Source organism: Rousettus aegyptiacus, unplaced genomic scaffold (assembly GCF_014176215.1).
Source record: "Rousettus aegyptiacus isolate mRouAeg1 unplaced genomic scaffold, mRouAeg1.p scaffold_m13_p_7, whole genome shotgun sequence".
Taxonomy (NCBI): Eukaryota; Metazoa; Chordata; class Mammalia; order Chiroptera; family Pteropodidae; genus Rousettus; species Rousettus aegyptiacus.
In genome coordinates, this window is record NW_023416310.1 from 20,971,273 (window position 1) to 20,998,157 (window position 26,885).

Sequence of the window (26,885 nt, forward strand, 5' to 3'; positions counted from 1 at the left end):
CTTACCACCTTAAGTTTCCTGAGCCACATGCCAGCCTTGAGGGGGGAACCATAATTATTCGCCTTTTAAGAAAGCTAGGAAAAGGAAAGCTATAATCACCACTTTATTAAGGGCTTACAATGAACTTTATTATTGTTCCTAATATTAGGAAACGCAAAAGAATATTTTACCTAATAGCCCTCAATTATACCTTTTCTATCTTGGAGCAGTTTCTCTCCCAAGGAGGGAAACAAAAAAACATAACAACAACAACAAATGCAGAATGATTTCACTGTTGTCTCTGACGGGAAGGTAGAGAGTGTACAGGTAACATCCCACTGTGACAGGGGAGCGATGGCCGCTGGAAGGAAGCGCAGGATGCCCAGGGCTGGCCTCTGTGCCGCACTGACTCCCACGATTTCCGGCCTGGGTGGGAGAAATGCAAGGAGCTCGTACAGGAGTTAGCTTGGGAAAGGGCGAAGGAGGGTGTGTGACTTAGAAGGTCGTAAATGTCTCATGGTGAGGCACGAGGAAAATTATGACTCTAAGAAACATGCATGGGGAGGGATCCTTATAGTTTGGGTAGTTGGACCCTCAGGTGGGAAACCTATTTCTTTCGGGATGTTTTATTTACAGCCTCTTTTTTAAAACTTACACATTCCTGGAAAGAGTTAAGAAATTTAATTAGTAGAAAGATAGCACATCAGATTTAATTAAAGTTGAAGCTACTTTTTATAGAATAGGAATGTTTTATGTGTCATTATAATTTCTGTTGCTGACAGTTATTTCCTTAACACACTGTGTGGAATCCTAGTAGTACAAATACTTTGCCCTTTTAATTCCTCGTTTATCCTTCTTTTCTGACAAAAGGGAGAGCTCTCCCTCCCACACATAAAGAGTAGTTTTTGATTTATAGACAATGGTTCTTCCCTTTTGAAGGGCTCAAGCACTCAGTTCGGACGTGGCATAAATCCAGTATGGGGAGATGTCCTCTGCAGAGGGTCTCAGTGAGCTGTTTCCTGCCAGGGTTTGGGCAGGTGTGAGGGTCTGCTTGGGGAAGCTGACGGTTTGCCGCGTCTGCATTGCCTCCTCTACAGAAGGAGTTTGTTGTAGGGGAATGTTAGAATAACATTCACCCTCAGCTCTGCTTGGCGCCCACCTCGGGGGCACATTTCAGGGGTTCTCCTGTGTTGTGCTAAATAGCATGGGGGTGGTGAAGAGGACTCCTCTCCCCAGAGTCTCTTCAAGCAACACCTGATATAGTCCATCCTTCATAGTGTCTCTGGTCATTCCCGGGACACAATCTCTTGATTCTCCAACTTAGTTATGAAGACAAGCCTATGGAGATGCTCTCTTCTTTAGTAGGGAAAAAATGACTCGTAGATGTATAAATAGACACCCCCCTTCTCACAAAAAAAAAAAAAAAAAATCACCAGAAAGTGTCAGAGTGAAGGCCCATCTTGAAGTGAGTGTGAAGGTTTGGCGCTCAGCAAGGAGGAGGAGTGAGCAGGTGTGGAGCACGAGGTTGCGATGTGCTCCAGGGACGGTACAGGCCACTGGGAAGCAGGAGAGGGGACCAGCCGGCACCAGATTGTGGCGGTGATGGGGCTAGTGACAGCAGTGATAGGATCGCGAGACTTCAGAGTTAGAAGAAAGCTCGTTATGGTCCAGCCAGTGCATTTTAAGAATGAAAAAGACTGAGCATCCCAGAGTTTACGTGGCTTGTTAGTGATCACACATGTTCTGCTGGGTGATTGTACTGGATAGTAAATAAAGCTGCTCATTTCTTCATCCCACGTGTCTGTCACTTCGAAGCAGCCATATCCAGGCGGGAAGGAGTGTTTGTAAATGATCGAGGGCAAATGGTAATAATCATCATTCTTATTAAAATGTTGAAACTAGTCATACTTGGCTTTTTCCAGTGGAAAGTACAAATTGACGACCGAGGTCCGGCACCCGTAGGAGAGAGTTCCTCAGAAACTGGGTCCCAGATTCTCTTCCGTGAAATCTCCTGGAGAGATTATTATACAGGCAGACTCTGGAGCCCTGCCCCAGACTAGCAGAAAAACGAGCTTTGTGGTTAGCACCCTGGAGTCTGCACTCTAAACAAATTCCGTAGTCTTTCCCTATACACACTAATTTTGAAAAGTGCTGCACCTATTAGCTCTCGGTATAAAATTTGTCAAAATAAAAATTATAAAATGCATGGTCTAACCTCTGGAGAAACAGTAGGGTTTTGATTTTGTAGGATAAACATGTACCCTCCAAGAATTTGGTACCCCGTGTACTATTAAAGGTCAGAGGAGGAGGGAAGATTAATCCTGTTGCTTTTTGATCAGAGAAGGCCCTGCAGGTCGGGCAGTCTTAAGGCTGTGTGGAATCCACCAGGGCCGCAGGAGAGGCATGGATTTGAGGCAGAGTGGACACCTGAGCTCTGCCACTGAGTGATAAGGGGTGGGGTGGATTTAGCGAATGGCAGATGACCATTACTGCTCGACTGCAGGACATATGGAGGAACCAGTAGAATCTGGAAGCTAAAGGGTAAGGAGAGGCCAGACTTGAAGCACCTTGTGAGCTCTCCCAGGACTCTGGCCTGCCTGGGGCTGTGTGTGTAGTCCAGGAAGCAAACGACGGGAAGGCAAAGCATAAGTTTGCACTGCCTTTCCACTCACAGACCAGCCAGCACCGGCCTCCTAAGGAGGGGAGTGCCCTCTAGGGGCTTGGATGGTTTTCTGAGTGCTGTTTTGCTCGTCGTCATGCTCGGGCACTCAGATGCCCACGCAGCTGAATCCATTACCTACTCAGAAGAAAAAAAGGCAGCTTAACCAACCCACCTGGCTGCAGCTGTGATTACATTATGCAGACATTTATTAATATGCTGCCTTGATTGATCGTTATCTTAATACTGAGGATAACATGAGAGGCTTGATTTTCCCGGAGGATTGCAGATACAGGTTCCTTCTTGTTTAAAGTTAAAAAGCCCTTAGCCCATATATTGTATGATTCTATTTATATGCACTGTCCAGAATAGGCAAATCCATGGAGACAAAACATAGATTAGTGGTTGCCAGGGGGCCGGGGAGGGGAGGATGGAGAGCACAGCGCTGCTTTTTGAGGTGATGAAAACGCTCTAAAATTAGGTAGTGGTGATGGTTGCACAACCCTGTGAATATAAAGCCACTGAATTATAGACTTTAAAAGGGCGAATTTTATTTAATTAATTTTTTTCTAAAATTATTTTTAAAAGCCCTCAGTACTTCTGTTTCAAGTTACCATGCAAAGAGCTCTCTGCCTTGGGTACTTTTTTTTTTTTTTTTTTTTTTTCCGAATTTACCCTGTAGAAATCTCAGTGCTTTCCTTCTCACTCTGTCTTTGTTGTCATTGTTGTTTGGCTCATACGCTCGCTCTTTTTTATTAATCTCTAGTTCTGTTTCATTTAAGAAGTATTTACTTAATGACTACACGTGATAAATCCTAAGAGAGCTTGCGGCAAGATGACTGCTCAAGTCACCGCAAAACAGTGAGAAAAGGGCCGTAAGAAACATTGGGTATTGGGGTTTCGGAGAGGAGCTGTTATCTGAGGTTGGCCTAGAGAAGCACATGGTATCTAGATAAACAGCTAGAGATAAGGGCTAGAGGAGGAATGTTGGGGAGGGTCTAGGGCGAGCTGTGCAAAGACAGCAAAGTCGGGGCTTATTCGGAGAATAGAAGTACAATGGTAGCTTACGGATAATGGAGAGAAATACTTCAAGAGAGAATTGGAAAAACAGTGTATGAACCTGAAAGTGTGGAATGCTAGGCTGAGAAATTGATCAGTTTAAGTGAGTAGTGATTTAAGATTTTTGAGCACGGAAGTACAGGAACTGAGCCGTAGGATGGGGATGGCATGGGTTGAGAGAAAGGGAGACTCTGGTGAGCGGGGACCAAGTTTCAGCCTAGAAACTGAGGTAAGGAGGGTTTCGGAAGGGAGGGGCAAGCGGTGACATCAACAGGAAGCATCTCTCTCCCTCACGTTAGTCTGCTCCTCCTGCCACTAACCCGCTCTTTCTCCGTTTCCTTGCTCACTCTTCAGGCATTGGGGGGAAAGTTAGGAGGATGGTTGGGGTGGGAAGACAAACAAAAATAAAAATGAAGAGAAAAGGTGGTCAGGATGGGATACAGTTCGCACGCCCCAGTTGTTTTCTAACTTAGTGACTCGATACAAGAAAGTCTACTCTCTTCTAGCGGAAAATACAGGACAGGAAATCCTATTTTATTTCAGGTCAGTTACCGAAGCTGTGTGCCTCACTGTTCTCTTCGGTAAAAAGGAAGGATACCTACGTCCCATGTTGGTAAACAGAGAATCTAGAATAATTTTATTAAAGACTTTTAAAAAAACTACATTGAACTCACCTAATTCGTAGACATAATAAATTTTTTTGGCAAATAAGGGTGATGAAGGGATCCCTCATTTGTTACCTGACAGAGTGAATGTAGACTATCTGTCAAAGAGTAATTGAGATGAGTTATTTTGAACTATCTGAAACTGCAATTTGACTGTTTTCAACCTGCAAAAAAATTGCAGTTTCATAAAGTTTCAACTCAGTAGCTAGTAGCTCGATAGATATCTGACGTGAACCCAGATTTTCACCTTGTCTGGTTCCTTTGTACATTTCTTTTTTTATTAAGGTGCTAAAAGTCTTTAAAATCTGCTCATCTCAGGTTCAGGGGAGGGTGTGAGAAGATGCCAGCGAGTAGGGAGGTCTCGCCAAGGAAGACGCACAGATGGAGACAGATGCTGGGAGGAGGCCCCCCAGCGAAACCCAGGGCATCCGAACTTTGAGATCTTTAATATGCCGTCATTCTGCTTTAGAAATAAAACTTTGGCATAAAGAGTTTTCCTTCTCTAAACGGGTTAATAAGCAGTTGGGTACAGCTTCAGGTCTTCTGCAGCTTGCTGGAGGCAGCCTGTGTGGGTATCTAGGAAAACAAGAGATATTAAAATGTTGGGAAATAGATCAAATGTAAAAGGGGAAAAAAGACTTAGTTCTGGTTTTCAGGTTGGCACCATTTCTGACAGCCTAGCAGAGAGCCTGGTGCATAAGGACGCATACGTGTTCATTAAAGGTCGCTGAAGGGTTGAAGGGCAATATCTACAGAGGGGTATTTTGGTTGGATGTATGCTCTTTGGTGTGTAAATTGGAATGATTCCCTGGAACACATCAGTGGGCAAAAATGTGAATGAATCCCAGCAGATGAGGAAGGAACGGTTTGTCAGCTATTCTTGTAGGATGCTTTTGTTGTAATCACATCCAGATATTGGGATCAGGGCATGGCCTCTTGATACTTAGAATGTCAGTTGTAATAAATGTAAACAGTACCTTGCTACTGTAATATCACAGTGTTATGATTAAGTGCTTAATACTGCAGTGGGTGGGCACATAAAAATGAAAGACTATAGGATAACTTTACTAGCAACTAAAAAACCCATTTCATATTTACTCAGTCCTAGAAGGTGATCAGCTCCACTCACAGAAAACAAGCAGACATTTATTTTAAACCATAGGCAGAAATACTATTACAGCAAAACTTTAATTATCTCACACCGTCTTTTCCCAGTAATCCAATATGACCATCCCCCCCACACCCCGCAACACACACACACACACACACACACACACACACACACACACACACACACGAAGCCTGAGAGGAGGGACGTCCTTGGTGGAGGTCATTCACACCTCCCCAGTAGCTTTCATGATCTTCGGTACAAATTTTAACTTAAATTTGTTTCCTTTTTAGTTCTATAGTTAACTGTAAATGTAATTAAACCTGGGCCTGGTCATTGAGGTTCTCGTGGACCACAGACTCGTTTTATTTATGATATGAAGAACAATAGACCAACAAAACAATCACTTATGTAGGAAGGGGGAATAAAACAGAATTAAGGAATGTGTTAATAGCCCTTCCCTGATGGGACCGTCATCCTCTCCCGATCTTGACCCCCACTGTACATTTTAGGACTCCTTCCTTTCACTCCTGTCAACCTGGTTAACCCCTTAGTCATCCTCTCCACCCTCTGACAACACTTCCATCCCCGGGGAGCCCCAGAACAGGAGCCTGGCTGTTCCTTCCTAGCATTACGTTTACATCCTGACACCCTGCTGCCCTGAGCTGCTCACTTCTTGCCTCCTATTTTATTTTTACAGATCAGCATCAGGGAGTTAACATTTTTTTTCCTTTTCTTATTTTTACCCTCTTCTTATTTTTCTATGTTTAGGCAGATTTCACAGCAGAGTTGAAGTTAAGGGTGAGAGCCAGCAGAGCTAGCTTACAGTACATGGAATACCTGATTTGTGCATAGAGAGGGAAATGCATTCGTGTAGCTAAGAAGATCCCAAAATTAAGACTTTCATCTTCCAAATAGCTTTCACAGAGTCCACTTATATGCCACTGGTCATGCCCTTTATTTATAAAGAACTCCTCAGTCTTCAGTCAGGGTCTGTTTATTTTCCATATACACAATTATAAAAATGACACAATCACACACACACACACACACAAAGACTGAAAAGCTGGTAACTTAGTAGTTGAAAGAAGAGTTGGACAAATTTCTGAAAAATACCTAATGCTCAGCAACAAAGTAGCAACACGGGGCCATTGAACTCAGAAGCACTCATTCTGTGGGAGCCTGTGCAAGCATCACTGAATTACGGAATAGCCTAGTAATATCTGCATATAAAAACGGCCCTGATTCATCAGGAGAATGTTATGCTCAGTACTGGTCTACTTAAGTAAGAAACGAAGTAATGCATTTCAGGAATATTTCTGTCAAAATGGTTAAAGTTAAAAATCTGGGTGTGTATTAAGGAGATGAGCCTTAGTTACGTGCAATGCACGTTATGCTGGAACCCCCTCCCCGGGCCCCAGTGGCACCAGATAAACAGGACGGTGTCACGTAGTGGCGTCGGTCTGCCACAGCCACTTCGTGGTCTCCCAACTTCTCTGCCGTTTATTCATGGGGTTTTCCTTCCCTTTTCTTTGGTTTCAGATGCGAGTGTCTCTCTGGCTTATGTGGTTTCCCCGTGTGTGAGGTGGGATCCACTCCCCGCATAGTCTCTCGTGGAGATGGGACACCCGGAAAGTGCTGTGATGTCTTTGAATGTGTTAATGGTACGTGGGGTTTCTCTTGTTCTCAGAGTGTGTACATTTGCGCAGGAGGAGGCGGCGGGAGGGTTCATTCTAGCTGTTGCTGTCTTTATAAGGCAGAGAACATACTCAGGGACTTGATGAAACTTACTCAGAAAGAAGGTTTGCCTGAGATCCCACTATACAGTAAAGAAAGTTAGAGAATCCTCATTCCATCCATCAGAAAGAATTTTAGAAATCTAATAGCAGATTGCATGTAGCCCTCATATTCTGCTGTTTCAGCAGGATAGCGATTTTAGGATTCCAAGAAAAAGGATTCCAAGAAAAGGATCATGGAACCTATGATCGTATTTCTACTGTCATTCACCCCCTTGTCCCATCGCTGTCAGGGTGTGATCTACAGAACTAACGGCACATTGGAGCTACCACAATTTGAAACAAAAGACACCGTTCCTCTAGCAGTTTCCTACTTAGAGGGAACATCTGTGACCTGTGCTTGGCCATGATTAGCATTGGCCTGCTTTCGGCTTGCACCTTGTGGGCCAGAAAAAGGATTCTCCGGTCACAAGATTCCTTCAAATAGAATCCACCTCTCCCTTTCATCTTTCACAAGAGGGCTTGGTGTTTGGTGACAGGATGTTTATTGAATTCTGATGGCTAGAGAAGAGGAGAACCTAAAACATGCCCCTCCTTCAAGGTTGTCAGAAGAAAAACGAAGAAAAAAACTTGGGCAAGTGGTGCGTCAGCAGTTGTTGAGCACATTATTTAGTTAGCACTTAGACTCACAAGGAAAATGAAGATGGATTTGGATAAATACAATAAAATTATACATACGGAAATGTCCTCAGTAACTACTACTTATAAGAAATTAGAGTTCAAAAGATTATCTGCCCCCTCTCAAGCCTCCCCTCCCCCGCAAGAAAGGTTATATTACGGTCCGGTCCTGTTCCATTGTGTTCTCTAGTTTTCCGTCTAGTGACCACATCTTGTTTTGTTTTGCTTCGCTTGCTGGATAGCTTTGTGGTTGAGAGAGAACATAGACTGGAACCAAATGATCCCAGTTTGAAAATTGGTTTTTCCACTTAACTAGCTGCATAATTTGGGCAATTCTTGGTCTCCCTGGGCCTCAGTTTCCACCTCTGTAAAAGCAGAGTGAATAACAGTGAATTAAATGAGGCTTTATATGTGAAGCACTTGGAATTGTGACTCAAGAGCAAATAGTCTTATTGTTTTGTATTCCCACCTCCTGTTCACATCCAAAGACACTGTTCTGGACATTCCAGGGAGATAGAGAAGGTGAAGTGAGCTTCCTGGCTTTAAGTTAAAGACCTTGTAAATACAAGCACAAGTGCAGAAGAGGTTCCATGTGCATAAATAAATTCAGTGCTTTCCCCCACCCGTATTGTCCAGGCAGTAGAAGTGTCTGTTAAACATAAGGAAATGGCCAAGCAGACCCTTTTTCCATGGCACCACTGCAGCTTACTTGATTGTAGGCGATGTTGTGTGATTATTTGACTTGTACCATTTGAGACAGAAATGTCGTTCCTTACTCTGGGCTTCCAGCATCTCAGATGTTATTTCTTCCAGTACTGACTGCTCTGCAAGTACTCTCATGTCTGTCTCATCCTGGCATCTGAGCTGCCAGAGGACTGGGAGTCTGTCCTTGTGTCTGTGGATGTTAGCATGTAGCCTGCCTCACAGAGGGCACCCAGATTTTGTTGAGTGAGCAAGTGAGTCATCTGCTTCATACTATCTTCGTTCCCTTTAGAGGTGGCTGTTTAATACCAACCCACAGAAGGTCACTTCGTGGGGATCCTCCACCTTTTACTGCCCTACACTTCAAGCTCACATCCTTTGTAGAAATACCACCTCTAGCAATGTAATTTGCTGTTTGTCCTCTGGGTAATGAAGAGCAGATCGATCCTTCCTTTTCTTTCCAATAGAAACCCAAGTATCATGTCTTATCAGGACGTTAACTCTGTATCTCACACTAACATGATGTGACTTGGACAGCTAATAATGGCACCGCCACCTCAGTGGCATTGGATTAACCTTCAGGGCCTGCCCCCGCTCGGAGCCTTACTTTTTAGAGATCTGACTTCAAGTCCTGTGACTTGCCATCTACTGAGAGAAATTGTTGAGACAACAGTCAGTGTTTCTGGTGGTGGCTCTTTTTTGTTACGATAAACTCGTTGGGTGATCTTTGCTTTATTTCTTGTCCTGCTATAGTGTCTCTTTTACTATATTAGTCATTCAGTTGTAGATGAGACTAGAAACTATAATACAGTGAAAATTCATAATCCTACAAAGTCTCAAAGTCTGTATTTTACTTATTTTGACATATACATGCACATACCTTCCTCCCCACACTCATATATTAATCATCACCTGGAAAAGTAGAGGTTTAGTGTGTGTGTGTGTGTGTGTGTGTGTGTGTGTGTGTGTGTGTGTATAAAGCCTTGGTTATCTACAAAGGATTTCAGGCAATTTTACAGTAATAACAGATACAGTAACATAGTGGTAAAATGTCAGTGGGAAGGAGAATCAGTACCATAAAGTTGTACATAGAATTTGAAAGTAAAAAGCAAAAAGGAAGTGCCCACAGATATGACGGCCATAAGTATCTATCTGTGCAATTGCTGGAGGCAGTTATCAAAGCAGGCTCCCGGTTTCCTGGCCATCAAGGAGAAAAGGGAGCAAGAGTCAGATCCACAGTTCTTATTTTGAAAGGAAAGAAGCCCACTGGACAGGGCAACAGTCTTCTCACATGGAAACCTAAGAGATCTGGATCCTGCAGTAGGTGATGTCTTCCACTTCTTTAATACCACCCATGCAAACACTGGTTTCCTGTGGCTATTCTTCTCACTAAAAAAGCGAAGCAAAATACTAAAATGCAACTCAGTGAAAGCAGTTTTCAGAGGTCAGTTTGACAACAGAGCTGGAACCTCGATGCCTCGAGCATCCTCTCTAAATTTTGAAAACATCCCAGTGTGTAGGAACAGATGTAGAAAGTCCAGTTCGGAGGACAGTGTTAATGTAACCCTGTGTGCAGACACGGAGACTGTGTGGCAGCTCTCAGTTCCTAAGCTGCCATGCGGATAATCTGTGTGCTTATGTTATTTTTTTTTAAAGATACACGTTAAAATGAAAACAAGATTTAAAAATGTTCACAGAGGATTCGAGAACTCCTGAGTTTTGAAAATATTCACCTGAATGAATAGACGGAGAGAACATTCTCCATAAATATTACTTCTCTATGTGCTTTGGTTTGGTTTGGTGGGAGAGTTTTAAGCAAGATTGTGACAGTTTTTGACTGCATTCTCTGACAAGGGCTGAAGGCAGGTCTTATGAGGTGTTAGTTGAACGAGAATCCTGTTAAGAAACTAAAGGAACAAATGGTATGGCCGAGCTCCTCCTACATAAACTTAGAAGTCATCAAAATCATCACCTAGAAGTATGAACTTCACAGCAGTAATGGTACAATCCCAGACCTCCTTCAAAAAACAGTTCTGTGCCTGCTCCAGCCCACCAACAAAAGCATTATCATCAGTCAGCTGGAGCTGAGTGACAGCCTTTACTTTTAGTTGCCTGGGTCCTCCGTTTTGTCCCACGACACCCTAATGCCTTACACTGGCTCACCTCTGTCATCCCTGGAGGCCTTAGGGTTTGAAATCTCAGGCATAGAATGTAAAAATGATCATTTGGTTGCTTAATATTATAAGCTGTCCAATGTATATGCACAAAAATCTAAATAAAAATAGAACATTTTGATAGTTGATAACTGGCTCTTCTAGCATAAGACTCAGGAGAGTCTTATCCAAAGTCGGCTTGATCCTCATGTAAAAGTTTGGCCTAGAAAACTCAGACCTGAAATCAGTTAATAAGAAAATTAGTACAAAGACATCTATTGAGAATCCATTGTCTGCAAAGCAATAATGCTCAGTAGTGTTCTAGGGACACGCTGTCTATTCCTGCACTAATGAAGAAAATAAGGTACTTCGAAAGCACTGTTCCCCTCTTGTATTTATTGAGCACCCTTCCTATTCCTGGAGCCTGATCAAGCTAATTTTACTTAAGAGTAATATAATCTTTTGCAGTTCTTTAGAAATATTGTCTCCTTCCCCTTATCCTGAAGTACTATCTGCTTGGTATACTACAGTACACACACTCTCCCTTTCCCTCATAGAAAAGATTTTTATCCAAGTACCCTGTCTTTGTGATTATATCAATTTGCAGTTGATTTATGGAGAAATTTTCAGACGTTTTCCTTCTGTCATATAGTTCTCTCTCTCGGCTTCTGATATCTACCTACTTGGCTTCCTGCTCTGCGCACCTCTCCAGTGAAGTGAGACCAGAGGCAAGATATTAGCCATTTTCTCCTGGGGGATTGAAGAGAAAAAACAACAGAACTATATCTGTTTAGGTATCTTCACATCTGAGGCGAGGTTCTACATTTTAGTTTTTTCCTTTGTTGAAATTATATACCTATCACCATCTGCCAATCAGGGTAATTTGGCAGGCAGTAGAGGTTATTAACAGTCTATGCTATCAGGCTTTTTTTCAGGAGTTCTGGAATATATTACAGAGCAAAGAGAAGATTCCAGAACTTAGAAACATAAATTTTAGTGCACACACACACACAAAAAAAAACACTAAAAGTACACTTTTATGCATCACCGCTTTGAAAAGTACAACTTATATAATAAATAATTTATTTGCAATATTTTCCCTTTTTGCATTTATTTGAATTGTCCTCTTGTAGAGGTAGCGATAGGCCCCACTCCGTTCTGAGAGTCACATCTATCCCCGACAGGTGAAGAAGGAATTGGTTGTTGCTTCTCAAAGACGAGCCTTTTTATCAAGCACTTTTCTAAAGAGCCTCTATAAATTTCCCTCAACATCGAACAGGAATTTCATTACGTTACGTGATTTTTTTATCCTAAAAAATTCTGTTTTCTAGGCCATGTTTTTGGGACTCTCCATCTCTCTAAATTTCACACCCTCGCTCTTCAGATGTTGGCTGGTGAAACAGCTGCCCGGTCCTCTCATCAATCCCAACTCCTCCCTCTTAACCTTCTGCACATGTCACCATAAAAACCAGTGCACCTGGAGTAGCTTTATTCATAACTAGAATCTTCCCTCCTGACTTCTTCAAATCTTGCACCGAGATTTGTGGCTTCACGCAAATGGTAGGCGTGGTCGATTAACGCAACGAAGTAATTAATATTGGTTGGCTTATAAGAAATTTCCTTTGGTTTGAATGGATGCTCAGCATTGTGTTGGGAGTATCATATTTTCCCTCACCGCACAGCGTGCAAGTTTGATTAGTAAAAGCACTCCATTTTCTGTGTTTTGGAACTTGTGGTCTAATGGCCCAGATCCTTCCAATTTCAGTTCAGATGGCTAAATGTATGTAGATGCATTCTGAGCTACGATGTGATTTTTTTAACATAACATTTTCTGAAAAAGAAATATCATCCAACAAGCAGGGGGGAAGAGGTTCAAACATGCACATTTAATACCTGTGTATACATACATGCAACTCATTTCATATTAGTTATGTGATTTTAGGCAGGTCATGTAATCGCTTTAAAATTTCGTTTTCCTTATAGAAAAATGCATATTAACACTTATTCTGGCTTCTCTGCAAAATTATTATGAAATCAGATGAGGTCAGTGTTCTTCAGTACAATACAAATGTAAATATACTCAAAACGCAGTGGGAGTCAGGTGACAAGAGATGATGTTGGAGAGAGGAGCCCATGTATAGAGTGTGTATCTTAATCCACATTTTCCCATCTTATTGAACAGGGTGTATTAGTTCAGGAGAACTTCCTTCAGCTTGGGAGTATTTTGATTTTACCAGATTTTTTGAAACATATACTGTGCAATTCACTAAGTGAAGTCATACAGTTAAGTGTTTTTAATATATTCACAGTTATGTAATCATCCTCACAATTTTAGAATATTTTCATTAACCCCTCCCCCCAAAACTCTGAAACTATTAGTTACTCCCCATTTCTTCCCAAAGCCCCCAGCCCTAGGTAACCAGTAATCTACTTTCTCTCTCTGAAATGTGCCTATTATGGACATTTCAAATAAATAGAATCATACAATAGTTCTCTTGTGACTGGCTAGCTTCTTACACTTAGCATAATGTTCCAGGGTTCATTCATGTTACAGCATATATCAGAACTTTATTCCTTTCTATGGTCAAGAAATATTTCATAGTATGGGTATACCACATTTTGTTTATCCATGCATCAGGTGATGGACTTTTAGGTTGTTTCTTTCTCTCTCTTTCTCTCTCTCTCTCTCTTTCTTTCTTTCTTTCTTTTTTTTTCTTTTTTTTTTTTTGGTCTTGTAAATGATCCTGCTATGAACATTTGTACACAAGTTTTTACGTGGGTATATATTTTTGTTTCTCTTAGGTATGTACCTAGGAGTGTAATTATTGAATCATACGGTAATTCTGTATTTAATATTTTGAGGAATTGTCAAACTGTTTTCCAAAGGAGGTGCACTTTTTACATCCTCACCAGCAATGTATGAGAGTTCCAATTTCTCCACCTCCTCATCAACACTAGTTGTTATCTGTATCTTTTTTTTCTATAGCCATCTAAGCATATGAAGTGGTTTCTCATTGTGGCTTTGATTTGTATTCCCTAATAACTAATGATGTTAAGTATCTTTATGTGTGGTTATTGACCTTTTCTGTATGTTATTTAGAAAAATGTCTATTCAGATGTTTCCTCATTTTTTAGTTTGAGTTATTTTTATTGTTGAGTTATGAGAGTTCTCATAACTCAACAATTTATTTGTACCACAATTATACCATGAAATTTTGTTGAACTTGTTTATGAGTTATGATAGTTTTTTTAGTAGATTCCATAGAATTTTTTTTTTTTTGTATACAAGATCATGGATCATGTCATCTACAACTAGAGATAGTTTTACTGCTTCTAATCTGGGTACTTTTTATTTCTTGCCTAATTGCCTTGGCTAGAACCTCTAATACAATGTTCAGTCGCAGTGGCGAGAGTGGATATCATTGTCTTGTTCCTCATCTTAGAAAGAAAGCATTCAGTCTTTTACTAAGGATATTAGCTGTGAGTTTTTCATAGATGCCATTTATCAAGTTGAGGATTTTTCCTTTTATTCATAGTTAATTGAATTTTTATCATGAAAGGGATTCTGTCAAATGATTTTTCTGTGTCCATTGAAAGTATCATGTGGGGTTTTTTTTGTCCTTTATTCTATTCACATGCCATATTACATTGATTTTTGGATATCAAACCAACTTTACATTCTTGAAGTAAATCTCAGTTGGTCATGGTATATAATCTTTTTTATATGTTAAAAAATTAGTTGGCTACTAATTTTTTGAGGACTTTTATATCTATATTCATAAGAGATATTGATCTGTAGTTTTTTTTTTTTTCTTGTGATATCTTTAGTGGGAGTTCTTTCAACCAAAATTAAAGAGGAGGGATGAATTTAGGGAAGGTGTTTCAGGGCAGAGAACACATTTTCAATCATTGATATCATAATGAGAATTCTAAATGTAGGGCTTTGATGGAAAGATCACCAGGTTTCAATGGAGGAGCTACTGCTTTTGTGTCTGTCATTTGCTAAACGTGTGACTTTGAGCAAATTACCTAGGATCTCCTCACTTCTCAAGTTGAGATAATAGCTACATCAGACCTTTGTTATTGGGATTACATGAAGCAATGTACTTAAAGGCCAAGTACTATTAAAATTACAAATTACTAAATCTCAGAGAGAGAAAAAAGAATTTAGGAGAGGATGTTAGAGGAACAGAAGGCTATCACCTCCAGAAGGGCTTAGATAAATTTTTTGAGGCAGAACGAAGCCTAATGTGAAGACAGGATCATTTATTTGGGGTAGAGAATGGCTTAACAAAACAAATGTAATCTCTTCAAAGCACATGTCAGATGGGTGAGTTTCATGGTCAGATGGTTTCTTTATTGGGAGAAGGGGGAAGTCAGTGTAGATTTTGCTAAGGGGAGTTTAGATTCCTCGGGGTAAAGAAGATAAGAATATTGTACAAAAAAATGATATCGAGTTTAGTAACTTTCCATCAAATTATTAACCCCCGCTATCAGACAGAATTTTTCGGGAGGCTCTTTGAAAAACACCAAAGAACACCACTCAAAAATGACCTTGAGAAAAACACAAAAGGACACCACTCAAAAATGACTTTGAATATGCCTTGTCTGTGTGAATTCCTTTCAGAAACAAAGCCAGCCTGTGTATTCAACAATGTGGAATATAATGACGGAGATATGTTTCGAATGGACAACTGTCGGTTCTGCCGATGCCAGGGGGGCGTTTCCATCTGCTTCACTGCCCAGTGCGGGGAGCTGAGCTGCGAGAGGTACTACGTGCCCGAAGGGGAGTGCTGCCCGGTGTGCGAAGGTAAGACAGGTGCTAACTGAAGATTAATAAGAATATTCGTGGCTCGGAGTTTTTATATCAAAATTGACCTAATTCGGTCTCACCTCAAAATAGAGAACTATTGACTATTGAAGGAGTTTTTTTTTTTTTTTTTTTTTTTTTTTTTTTTTTTTTTTTTTTTAATGACATTCTGGTCTATCTTTTAGGACTTCAATAATGCCAGGTAGACTGTGCGAAAATGCTTCCCCAAGGGAAGTTATGCCCTGGTGTAGACAGCAGGTCACCAGTTTGCACAGATCAGTGTGAGATGTCCCTCGGTGCTTTCTGTTCCTGCCCTACAGTTCTAGCAGTTCCTCAGGAAGTCCTGGGGACATTCCGTTCACCCTGACGTTAAAATCCGCCTCCCGCGCTCCTCAGATTGCTTAGCTGAGACAGGAGAGCCCTTGTCACTGACAGCTTCAGCCAGTCAGCTCAGAGGAGAGCTTGCCCTGCCTCCTTTCCGGTACCCATGCCCCTTCCGGTGGGGTCAGGACCCCGCTGCTTCCCGTCTGAAAATGCGTGGTGTGAGAAGGGGTCATGTGGCATGGTGGTGACCTTGGCTCAAAGTCCAGCCACGTGTCAGGTATGGGCCCAGGCAGAGGGTTCTCAGGAGCCTGTTTTCTCTGTCTTCCTCTCTTCTTTCCAAGAAGTAATAGTTCCATGTTCCTTCAACAGGCTCTGCCTTCTCATGTGTGATATTCAGAAGTAATAAACAATTTCAGAATGGTAACTCACTTTCATTCACTATAAGCCACACCTTTTCGGGATCAGGATACTAATGTTCAGGAAAGTAGTCACTTGTCTGAGTTTACAGTGAAGCACCTGCTGCCCGACTGTGTCTCTGGTCTGTACACACACCATTTCCCCCGCTGAGGGTCAAGTGAACCTTCTCGTCCTGACCCGGCCACAGACCTTTGGTCTAGAGTCAGACATGTCAGTCTTCTGCCTGAAGTTCATCCAGCCCTCATCTCTGCACATGAAATTCCGGTACTGCATGTGCCGTACTTTTTTCTGTGTTTCTAAAATCCTTTTCAGTATTTGAGCTATATTTTCCACAGTAAATGGAAGATCTGACAATGTTTGAAGTATATAAACTACATTCCTAACACTGAACAAGTGTTCACGATAGTAAAATCTTTTCCCCTGTTAGAAATTATTTTAGCCAATGTAGGAGAAAGAGGGTTCACTTTTTAGGGTCATTAGGATTTTTTAAAATTCACATCAAACTTAACCTTCCTTATTGATTCGTTCCCTAGCTACCCCCAGTTTGTTGCAGTTAGGGGTGTAAAAACATAGATACGAACCTCTGTGTAATACTCATAATGAGTTGTCTGGGCTTGGATCCGGCTATGTCTCACTTCCTGGAATTCAGATCCAGGCTCAAAGTAGAAATGAAGTCTGCAGTGTAATATTTTTTATAAAGAAATTTAAAAAGCCTTATCTAACTCAGGTCTCTTGGGCGCTTCCATCTGTGTGTGGCTCACCGCCCTTCGAAAGCGGTGATGGGGTGATTTTAAATGTTGGCCTCTGAACTCACTCCTTGTAACACCGTCTTACCTCTTGACTAAAGAGGACCCAGCTCAGCACCACATGGACTTCCCTCCCGGCACAGCAGCACTTGCTTGTTGAGACCAGATTTTATGTCTTTCTGAAAAAAAAAATCGAGTGATTTATCTAGTTGCGCTCATCGTAATAATGTTTGGGAACTGTGTATGCAGTGTCGATGTCCTGGTCGGTAACGTCAGAAAACATTTTATTTTGCAGTAGCCTTGGCTACTTTAGTCCCCCAGCCTTGGCTGCTGCATGACTGCTCAGCTCATGGGGAGAGATACAGCGTAGGTGTACAGTCTTTCCTCTGGGGCGCAAGCCGAGACCTATGGGATGTCTAAACCAGCCTTGTCATGAACAAGCCACAGTGAGAGCCTGCCATACTCTTCACTGCTGTCCACCTGGCCCTCCATATGCCAGAAGATAGAGGCCCGTTAGTCCTAGAAGTAACAGTATCACTCTTAAGTCAGGTGGCAGCATTATTCTTTCCATTTTACGGGTGGTGAAATTGAGGTGTGCTAATAAACACGTAAATCGACAGCTCAGAAGACACTGTCAGAGCCTAAAATGGATCTGAGTTTTCTGATTACCAACCCACAGCTGTATGCCCGAACTTGTGCAGCATTATGATGTGATAACACCTGTCCTGTCCTGTGTGCAGTGTCAGGATGGGTGGACATAAATTCAGTATGATAACTGCTTTTCCCTGTCGCCCTAGAGACACCTCATGAAACCCTGAGCTTCTGCTGATCACAGCTGGAAAAGAACTGCTGATAACTAGCACGTGGGGGGAAAGTGTCTCTAGATGCAGGCAGAGATAGGATTTAGAATGCCCTCGATCTTACTTCAGACTTTTGTTTTCATTTAGATCCAGTGTATCCTTTTAATAACCCTGCCGGCTGCTACGCCAATGGCCAGATCCGTGCCCATGGAGACCGGTGGCGGGAAGACGACTGTACGTTCTGCCAGTGCATCAACGGAGAACCCCACTGCGTTGCAACAGCCTGTGGACAGAGCTGCATGAACCCCGTCAAAGTCCCTGGGGAGTGTTGCCCCGTGTGTGAAGGTAAACCTCGTAGATTCTAATGAGTCCCTGGAGAATGTCTCGTGTTGGATAAGCACCTACCAGTATATTCTTGTTTGTTGTTTATTTCCTCAGGCATAATGTCTGCTTCATGCTGTTACCAGTTGCAGAGAAATTTATCATGCAGCCAAAACTCCTAATTTGGGGGGAAATGTTGCACATTTACAGTGAGAATCAGTGTGGTTTTTATTTCACCACTGCAGATATGTTTATCTGAATATTTTAAAAGACTGTATACATTTTAATTCAATTCACTTCAAGTCTGATTGATATCTGAAGGTCAGTGCAGTGAATAAAGCTGGAAATAAGACCCCTGATTCAAACATAGCATGTTTGACTTGTAATGCTTCTATAAGCCCAAGAGTCCTAGCAGCTAGAAGAAAAATCTGGAACCATCAGAGGCAGTCTTCACTTCCTAGTGTCTTCACTCTGAGATCCATTCTTCTGCCGATATCACAATGGCCATGGCTTTCTCTCAGGCTTTTACGTACGCCTTGGTTACCTGCGTTCACTGCCTCATTCTATTTAACGGAGAGGAGACTGAGGCACCCTCAGCTAGTCTTAATGTCCAAGCCCCTATTTCAGTCCTTTTCTCCCATCCTGGGAAGATTCCTTGCACACTTAATCTTAATCCTCTGTCCATGTCTGTTAGTACAGAAAAGAGATCGAATATTTATACTGATAGATCCAATAGAGAGTATTCGTCATTAAGAAGCATATCTGCGTAGTGAACTAAAGTGGGTCAAAAGTTAATCTCAATTGAAGATGTTTCCTTCTAGAAATTTTTAAAATGGCTATTAAGGAACTGACAGCTCTTTCCAGAAATTCAGTTAAGTAGACTGTCTTATATCAAGAAAAGTCTTTTGCTTCTACCTAAATTTTCATAAACTCAGACTCTGGAGTGTGCCTGACTAGCTTCGTTAACCTCCGAGGGGTTAGCATTATTAAAGGCCTTAAAAATCATATAAAAATGTAAGCTGGAGGACTCCAGTTCTATTGACATCACCAATTCCCTCACCATAACTCTACACAGAACACAGCTGCCACACTCCAAAACTTTATAGCTTCCAGATGACCAATTTTGTGGAAATCACCCACCCCCTCACATGTACACGCCTCCCATCCCCTAAAGGCAGCATTCTAGTCCTGGAAAAAGTAATGCACAGAAATATGTGTGGCGGGGCACAGAGCTTTACAGGAAAGGCTGCCTTGCTGAAGCAGATAAAGGTAGGACTGTGTCTACCCCTGTTCAAGTTGATAGCTTGAAATATTTAAGTACATACATGTGCATGATAATGTGAGAAAAATTAAGAGCAGAAATACGTGATCCAGTAAGCACTAACCCTTTAACTTCACACGTCTCGGATCATAAATGGAAAGACTAAAAACATTTATTAAAAAAAAAATAGGCCCCTTTCGCTGAAAGAAAATGGAGGGAAGGCAAATCCTTTTGTACTCATCTTTTGCATTCATTAGCGTATTTATCATAGCAAGTAGAGAAGGGAAGCCAGCAGTTGGCAAATAGAAATATACGTGTGAAACTAACTGATTTATTCTGACATCATATAGACGTTTGGGTGGGAAGTGAACTCTAGTTTGATCACTTACAGTTTGGGGTCTGCAACATACGCACGGAGTTGTATCTCATCTTCCACCGTTTGACAGTTTGGGTTAGCTATTAATTCCAAAAAAAATAAAAATACTTATTAAGTACATCCCATAATCCAAATGTCGCACCGGACAGGAAGATAAATAAGAGACAGCTCTGAGTTAACTTCAAATATTTAGGCCATTTTAAATTAAACCAGGAGACAAGGAATGTTCATATTTGAGTACCGCGGGGTAAGTGCTTTATATTTGTATCTGATTTCATTTAATCCTCACAACAACCCTGTCCCGACAGCCTAATTAGTCTGTGCTAGGGATGAAGAAATTAAAGTTTAGAGAAATTTAGATCATTTCCTCCAAGGTCAATTGCCATTATGTGGCTGAACCAGGATAAAGCGAAGTCTGATGGATTCAGCTATGTTTTCTTCTGCTAAGCCTGCTCCCGAATGCCATCTCAGCTTACTCATGCCCCTCTTCCTAGTTTCCTTCTTCATCTCTCTTCATCTCTGGCTCCTGGCCTTGTGCTGGGAGAGACGGGAGTGGGGCGACGGGAGGAAACTATTTGCGGTTTGACAGCTTCTCCAGGTGTTTTTGATGTGCTCCCCCCACCTGCGCGCTCCTCCCGCTTTGGGGACCTCAGGTGAAGGATGCCTTTGGGATTCATCCTGGATTTGCTTCTGAAGCCTCAAGTCCAGGCCACATCCTCTACCTCACCAGAACTCAGCATCTTTATTTCAAGCCCTAAGGTTCTACTGGTCCCAGTTCCTTTCTGTCTCCTTTGTGTTCTGGCCCTTACCTCTTTTCATCGAGACTTTCAGAAGATTCTGTTGTGCAGTTCTCAGAGAACTAGTCGATCTTGTGTTTCTTGTTTTTGTTTCTAACTTAGGTAAGCAGTGAGTTTCAAATAAAATTGTGTTTGCTTTCAGTAACCCTCTCATTTCAAGACCTAATAGGAAGATGGAAAGATCTTTTTGGTGTGGAATCAAAAAACTGCACAGCTAAGATAATGATACTGAAAAATTATTAATATCATAAGAAACTTAAAGTAAGAAACTTATAAGGAGAATAATCATTTTGCTTAGTTAATAGGATCCAAGATAGTGTATTCAACTATTGGAAAATATTTTTCTCAGTAGCTTTTCAATAGCATATATAGATGGTATTTCAAGTGATTTCAGACTAGCAAAAGGATTAGATGAAATAAGAAAGCAAGATGTTAATGTGTAATAAGCCATCAGCCAGAATTATTTAGAGAAAAACAGAAACACTGGTATTTATGCAGTTTATACACACAATAAATTCCTCTGTGCACAATTGCATAACAAATTTTGGCCCTCACCCTAATGGCTACAGTCTCAAGGTGCATAGTCAGCCCGAAATTATATGAAAGGACCCCACACAAGGATTGTGGTTTTAGATTTTTTTTCTAAATAAATTACTGCATCACCAAATATGGTGTGTTAGGACCTACAGGGAAGAAGAACCTTGTTGTGGCTTTTGTTATTAAAGATACATACGTTCCAAGGGACAAAATAATGTGCTTGGTTACTCCTGGAGGACCGGAGATGTGAACCCGGGGGCCCTTGAAGAGTAGGCTGTTACTTGACAGCTAACTTGATTCACAAGTACCTAAGTGCTTTTTAAGTTGGCACTTAAGTACTCTCATGATTAAGTCTTACCAAGTTATTGTCAACACCCAATTCCGGTACACAGATAAGCCATCCCGGTCTGTAAGTCTTTAACTGATTGTATTCTTCTGTTTTGCTCTGCTGGCTTTTCTCTACATGTTCATCAATCACATTAATTTTATTTTCTGGGCCTTGTAAAGAGCTAAGATGGAAATGCATAAATAGCAGACAGATGGAAGCTATGTCCTTTTCTCCTTAAAAACTAGAAACCAAAAAGGAGGGCAGCAAAATTAGGTCTTCCTCAGCATCTAGCACCATTTGCATCATCTTATTTAGAGCCTTTGAGGACATTTCTTACTTACTGACACGAACCAGGCCTAACCGCTGTAAGAGCATCAAACAGCTCATTTGATCCTTACAGCCTCCCTTTTTGCACAGGTACTGCATCCCGTTTGCCATCACAGAACCCAAAGTTCAGAGGTCATGTAACTTGCCCAAAAGAGTGGGAGAACAGTGTGTCCCCAGAGCCCAGAGTACAGGGGCATGGTTTGCATGGTGTACTGCACCTCCTGTAGCCTCAAAGAAACTGCATATCCCCTTGAGCTAGGAATTTACCATATTCTTTTGAATCTCTAAAACAGCACCTGACATATAAGTAGGTACTCAAAAATTGTTAATGAATAAATGATGAATGAGTGTGTTAGATAGAGACTAGAGTAGGAAATCACAGCCAAACTCCCCTTAGAAATCTCTTCCTTGGCCATGTTGGGCAGCAGACCCTGATGTAGGGTTTCTTAACCAGGGCCTCAAATGCTGATGGCCCGTTGGACCCCTAATCAGTTGGAAAAAAAAAAAAATGACAGAGTTTATGTTTGAAAATGTACTTTGAGAACAGAAAGCAGAGTTTTATATAAGGGGTGTTGGACACACCATGGGCCCAGCTATCTAGAAGCAAGTTGGACCAATTAGCTACAGATCAACTGCTCACCCTCCAGATGAACACTTGGCTCTCCGCCTCCTTCCAGGGGCAGCCACAAGGGCCCTCCAAGACTGGTTTGTAAAGTGTGGTTTATTCTCTCTTTGTTCGTCCTCCGAAGGCCAGAGCCACAGTGTAAGTGGGCTTCCCCAGACCCTCCAGAGGCCAGTGCTCGCTGTCGTATTTAATGTACTGCTCTTAAGACGTGCCCTGTCAGCGTACAAGTGCTGCTGCATTGTATTTTCAGCTACTTATACAGGCAGCAGCGTTTATTTTAACATCACAATTAGGTATTGAGAGTAATTTGATCCTTTTTTTTTTTCTTCTAATAACATCAGGTATAAGTGCTCCCTAAGCTGATTCTTAATGTCAGAGAGACCCTAAAGACAGAGTACCATTTCTCATTAAAAAGAAATCTGTTTTATAATGAAAGATAAGATGAGGTTTTGGAGAGGGACTTTTTGGTTGCGAGATGTATGTGGCATGCCCATGATGACTCAGTAAGAAAAATGCAAGAGATGTGGACAGGTGTGAGGCCAACTTGGCTATGTGCGACATTGATGCAAAAGATAAGAATTTCATCATCACTTAGAAGTCTCGATGTCAAGATTGATCTGCTGTCTTGTCTCGGCCTGTGGCCAGGTGACCACTGTGACCCGAGTGTTTTTCAGCCTTACCTTGTGCTATCTTTTTGGGGGGTGAGTCGATGGTTTTGATGACCCTGGTGATTTTAGAGCCAGTACCAAGAGTATCACTTTTCAAGAACCAGTAAAATATAGGTGACATTTTATAAGGTAACATTCAGTATTATGATTTGGGTTTCCATCCTTGTGGTTGAGTGAATGGGTAGTTTCTTTTCTCTATTTCTGTTTCTCTAAAACAAAAGCAAAGCATGTTCCCCATCTCAAGACAGGAAATCAAAGAGTTATTTGTAGATTGTTAAAGCTGGGCAATAGGTATATGAAGGTCCATCATATTAGTCTATGTACTTTCATATTTTAAAAAAAATTTTTCTGTAATAAAACTTAATCTGTTATTTACCAAGTTATCTGAAACTAAGCCGAGTTTTCAGGCCAACCTAATAATTCTTCACTTAACCAACTCTTGAAGTGGAGGACTAAAAGATTTCCTGCGTATGGATTATTTCTAATCTCTGGATTTAGAATGGAATGTGATAGAACCAGACAGTCAGCTATCTTTCTTCCTGCCACCTCGCTTTCTTGGATCCCTTACCTGGGGAATTCTGGTTCTCCTCGAGACAGTGTTGAAGAGAGGGTGTTAGGCATTTCTTGACCCTACATGGATTTAGTAAGCCACTTCAATGTCAGCTCAGCCAGCAGATTGCATGCCATCTTCTATAGGGCGGGAAGTCCAGGGTCTGTCAGATTTACTCTCTCATCAACCATAATTTCATAGGAGCATTATATTCTTTTCCACAAATACTGATAATGTAGTTTGAATCAAGCCTCCCTTCAAATGACATTTCTATTGGGCTGCCAGAAAGTCTGTACCAGGCACATATCTGGGTGGGAATTCCTTAAAAAAAAGAAAAAAATGTTTCCAGCCCTGCCCATAATACTTCCTAACTGGACAGTATCTCAAATGATTAAGCTACTGCTTCTGTGGCAAGGAGTCAAACATAGTTTGGCTGACCTGAGAGGCAATGAAGTCAAAATGCCATAGGGTCACATGATATTAACGTTCTGATACATAACAGGGATCAGAACTCAGTTTATGGGTGGTATTGCTTCAGCGCCATATACTATGCTATTATTAGTAGGCCAAAAGTAATAAAATATTCGTAATATCTCAAAGACTCTTAGGCATGTTGTTTCATCCTTTAACTCTAAGTGTCCTGGAAACTAGTTCCATAAATGGAAGTTAAAATATAGCAGTCTGTGTGTTTGCTTGTCCAAATAAGGTTATATGTGGAGTAGCAGATGCATAGCAGATGACCGTGTGTTAACCTAGGTCTTTAACCTAAGCATCAGAAATTTTTCGTAGATGAATCTCATAGTGTTTTGTTTTTCTCTGTTAATTTAAAATGTCTTTAGATATCCCACATAATGCTAGAAAGTCATTGTTCAGAGCTGTTTCTGAAACACGTAATTAGAAAAACCTCTCCCTCTGATTGTACAGCATTCAGCAGTCCTGGCTGCTAAGTATTTTTCTGTCGAAGTGGCATGCAAGAAGACAGGTTCCTCTTAATTTCCCCTGCTCGCCACTTCCCATACTTAAAAGGGCGTTATTGCTGGGAGTCTCATAATTTTTCTCCTAAGATAATAGTTGAAGCTAATAGTTCGGCCTCGGGCCTGCTAATTTTCATCTAATCAACAGAGGCAGGAAAACATAGTCTGGAATGCTAACTATGTGAATGAAAAATATTTAGTCATTCTTGAAATGATAGGAATGTTTTTCCAACAAACTTAAATAAACACAATCTCTACTGAGACTGTGTTAAACTTTTTTTGGATGAGACAACTCTTAGGCAACCAAACAGAAGTTAATGAAGGTTATTAGGAGACACAGCCTTCAGAAAAGCCTTGCAGACTTTAAAAAGAAAGATCTCATCTTTTTCTGGTATGAACATTGACCTAAAGCCTCAGAATTGGTTTCCTGTTAGCTTCTGTCAGCTTCATAGAATTGAATATTTTAACCAGTAATCACATTGTCTTTCAAGAGATGCTCTGCTTTACCTAACTGTGGCTGTATTAGGCCTTCTTATTTTAAAATTCTCTTCATCTTCCGCTGTTTGCCTCAGTTCTAAGGGATGGATTGGTCTCTACATAACTGTATCTAAAGCAGAAGAAAGTACTTCCTATATGAAGTTTGTTTATTTCTACCAGACAAGATCCAACTATAAAGTAATGAAATTATTTTTAAACGTAATGACATTATTTTTAAACATACCAAGATTTACATATCCAAGTGAGTGTTCTTCCTTTCAAAATAGTTATCTGGGGAAACTACAGTTACTGCCTAAATATAATCATTCAGAATAGTTTTGGTACCTCTCTGTCGAAACTGATGTTAGAGCTTACAGCACATCCCTTTTGTATGTTTTTAGCTTTGTAAATTCCTGACTCTTAAAGGTTTATCAGACTCTAGGAAATAGTCAGAGTCGTTCTCATCTTAAGTCTGGTGAAAAAGGTGAGTGATCCATCTGGGTTCAATTGTTCAGAGGAAGCAAAAAGTGACAGTAAAATAAAGGCACTTTGTCTTCTGTGACATAGTAATTTGCTCTGAGAGCAACTCTGAAGAGAAGTTTGAAGTAGAATTTTAACGTGAACAGCATTTTAGCACAAGCACATAGCCTCCCAAAGTGACTGCTTAAAATCAGTTCACTCATAGTATTTTTGTGATTTCTAGGGGTTGGAGGCATGCATTTAAATGGTTATATATTATGGTACAACATTTTTGTGAAACTGCAGGTACTCCATTCAAACATATTTTCAAATAAATTAGAGTTAAGTAATTTCCCTGTGAAAATAATCCTTTAAAAGAGGTGGTGATTCCAGTATAATTGATATCTAATATTTTACTTACCTAACTCCACTTCTGATTATGCCATTTTAAACTGTTTCATTGTATAGTCTTAAATTTGTCTTATAAAAACAAAGTAATTTCACATTGTTTGATGCATGACAGTTAGCATTAGAGACAGTAACCCAGTGAATTATTTTTAAAGGCCCTCTTAGAAGCACACTTTGTGCTGTGTCCATCTGATCATCGAAGATGAAATGTCACACACGTGTATAAAATTTCTACTATAATATTAATGTTAAATAACATTACAGACTGAAGGAATAAGAGTGTCTAGTAAAGAATGTCCCTTGCCCATTTATAGATCTCTCAACACAGGTGACTGCTGAAGTGTCAGGCACCTAGATCAGACCCACACGTCCGCCTTTCAGTTTGAGATTCCCAGATGCTCACTGTATCTGTCGGCATGCAGGTTGGGAAATTCGTTACCAGGAGGCTCAGTAGTGCCAGATCTCTGTCCGGGGGTCATACCGTCGTTTGATATGGGATGAGCGATAATGAACATTTAGCACTTCTGGGCACCTCGTCAGTGCATTTGGTGATGCATTCTATTTTACACAATTTTGAGTCTGAGTTGAAGTAGCAGTTCGGCCTGATTTTTGCTTCACCATCTATATCTACAGGATGCCTAGTTACACATCAAGGGAATTTTACTGTTACCTCTGAGAGAATGGATTGATTTGTCATGCTCATTTGAAACAGAGCCCGATTCAGGCGTCCAGACCACTGGAGACCACAGAATTTAATGAGAACTGCTCACAGGAAAGAAGACTCAGTTCGAGCCTCCAGCTCTTATTTTGCAGGACCATCACGCATTGGAACTAAGAGACCCAAGGAAATTCTAAGGCCCCACAAGTGCTGGTCCTTGGGGACCCTGAGGGTCATACAGTGCCCTGGGTTTGATTTTTCACCTGGGCTATTGGAGTAAACT

At 41.1% G+C, this 26,885-nt stretch overlaps 1 protein-coding gene across 7 annotated transcripts in view; it reads left to right on the plus strand.

Annotated features, from left to right (window-relative positions):
• The window catches only part of CRIM1 (cysteine rich transmembrane BMP regulator 1), a 178,318-nt gene that overhangs the window by 94,946 nt on the left and 56,487 nt on the right, over window positions 1-26,885 (plus strand). For 6 of the 7 annotated variants that reach the window (XM_016156670.2, XM_036224025.1, XM_036224026.1 and 3 more), the window contains exons 5-7: window positions 7,013-7,134; window positions 15,367-15,549; window positions 17,984-18,181. In XM_016156670.2, the coding sequence (XP_016012156.1) occupies window positions 7,013-7,134; window positions 15,367-15,549; window positions 17,984-18,181 (503 nt within the window). The remainder of the gene's footprint in view (window positions 1-7,012; window positions 7,135-15,366; window positions 15,550-17,983; window positions 18,182-26,885) is intronic. The other variant, XM_036224027.1, reaches the window with a different exon arrangement.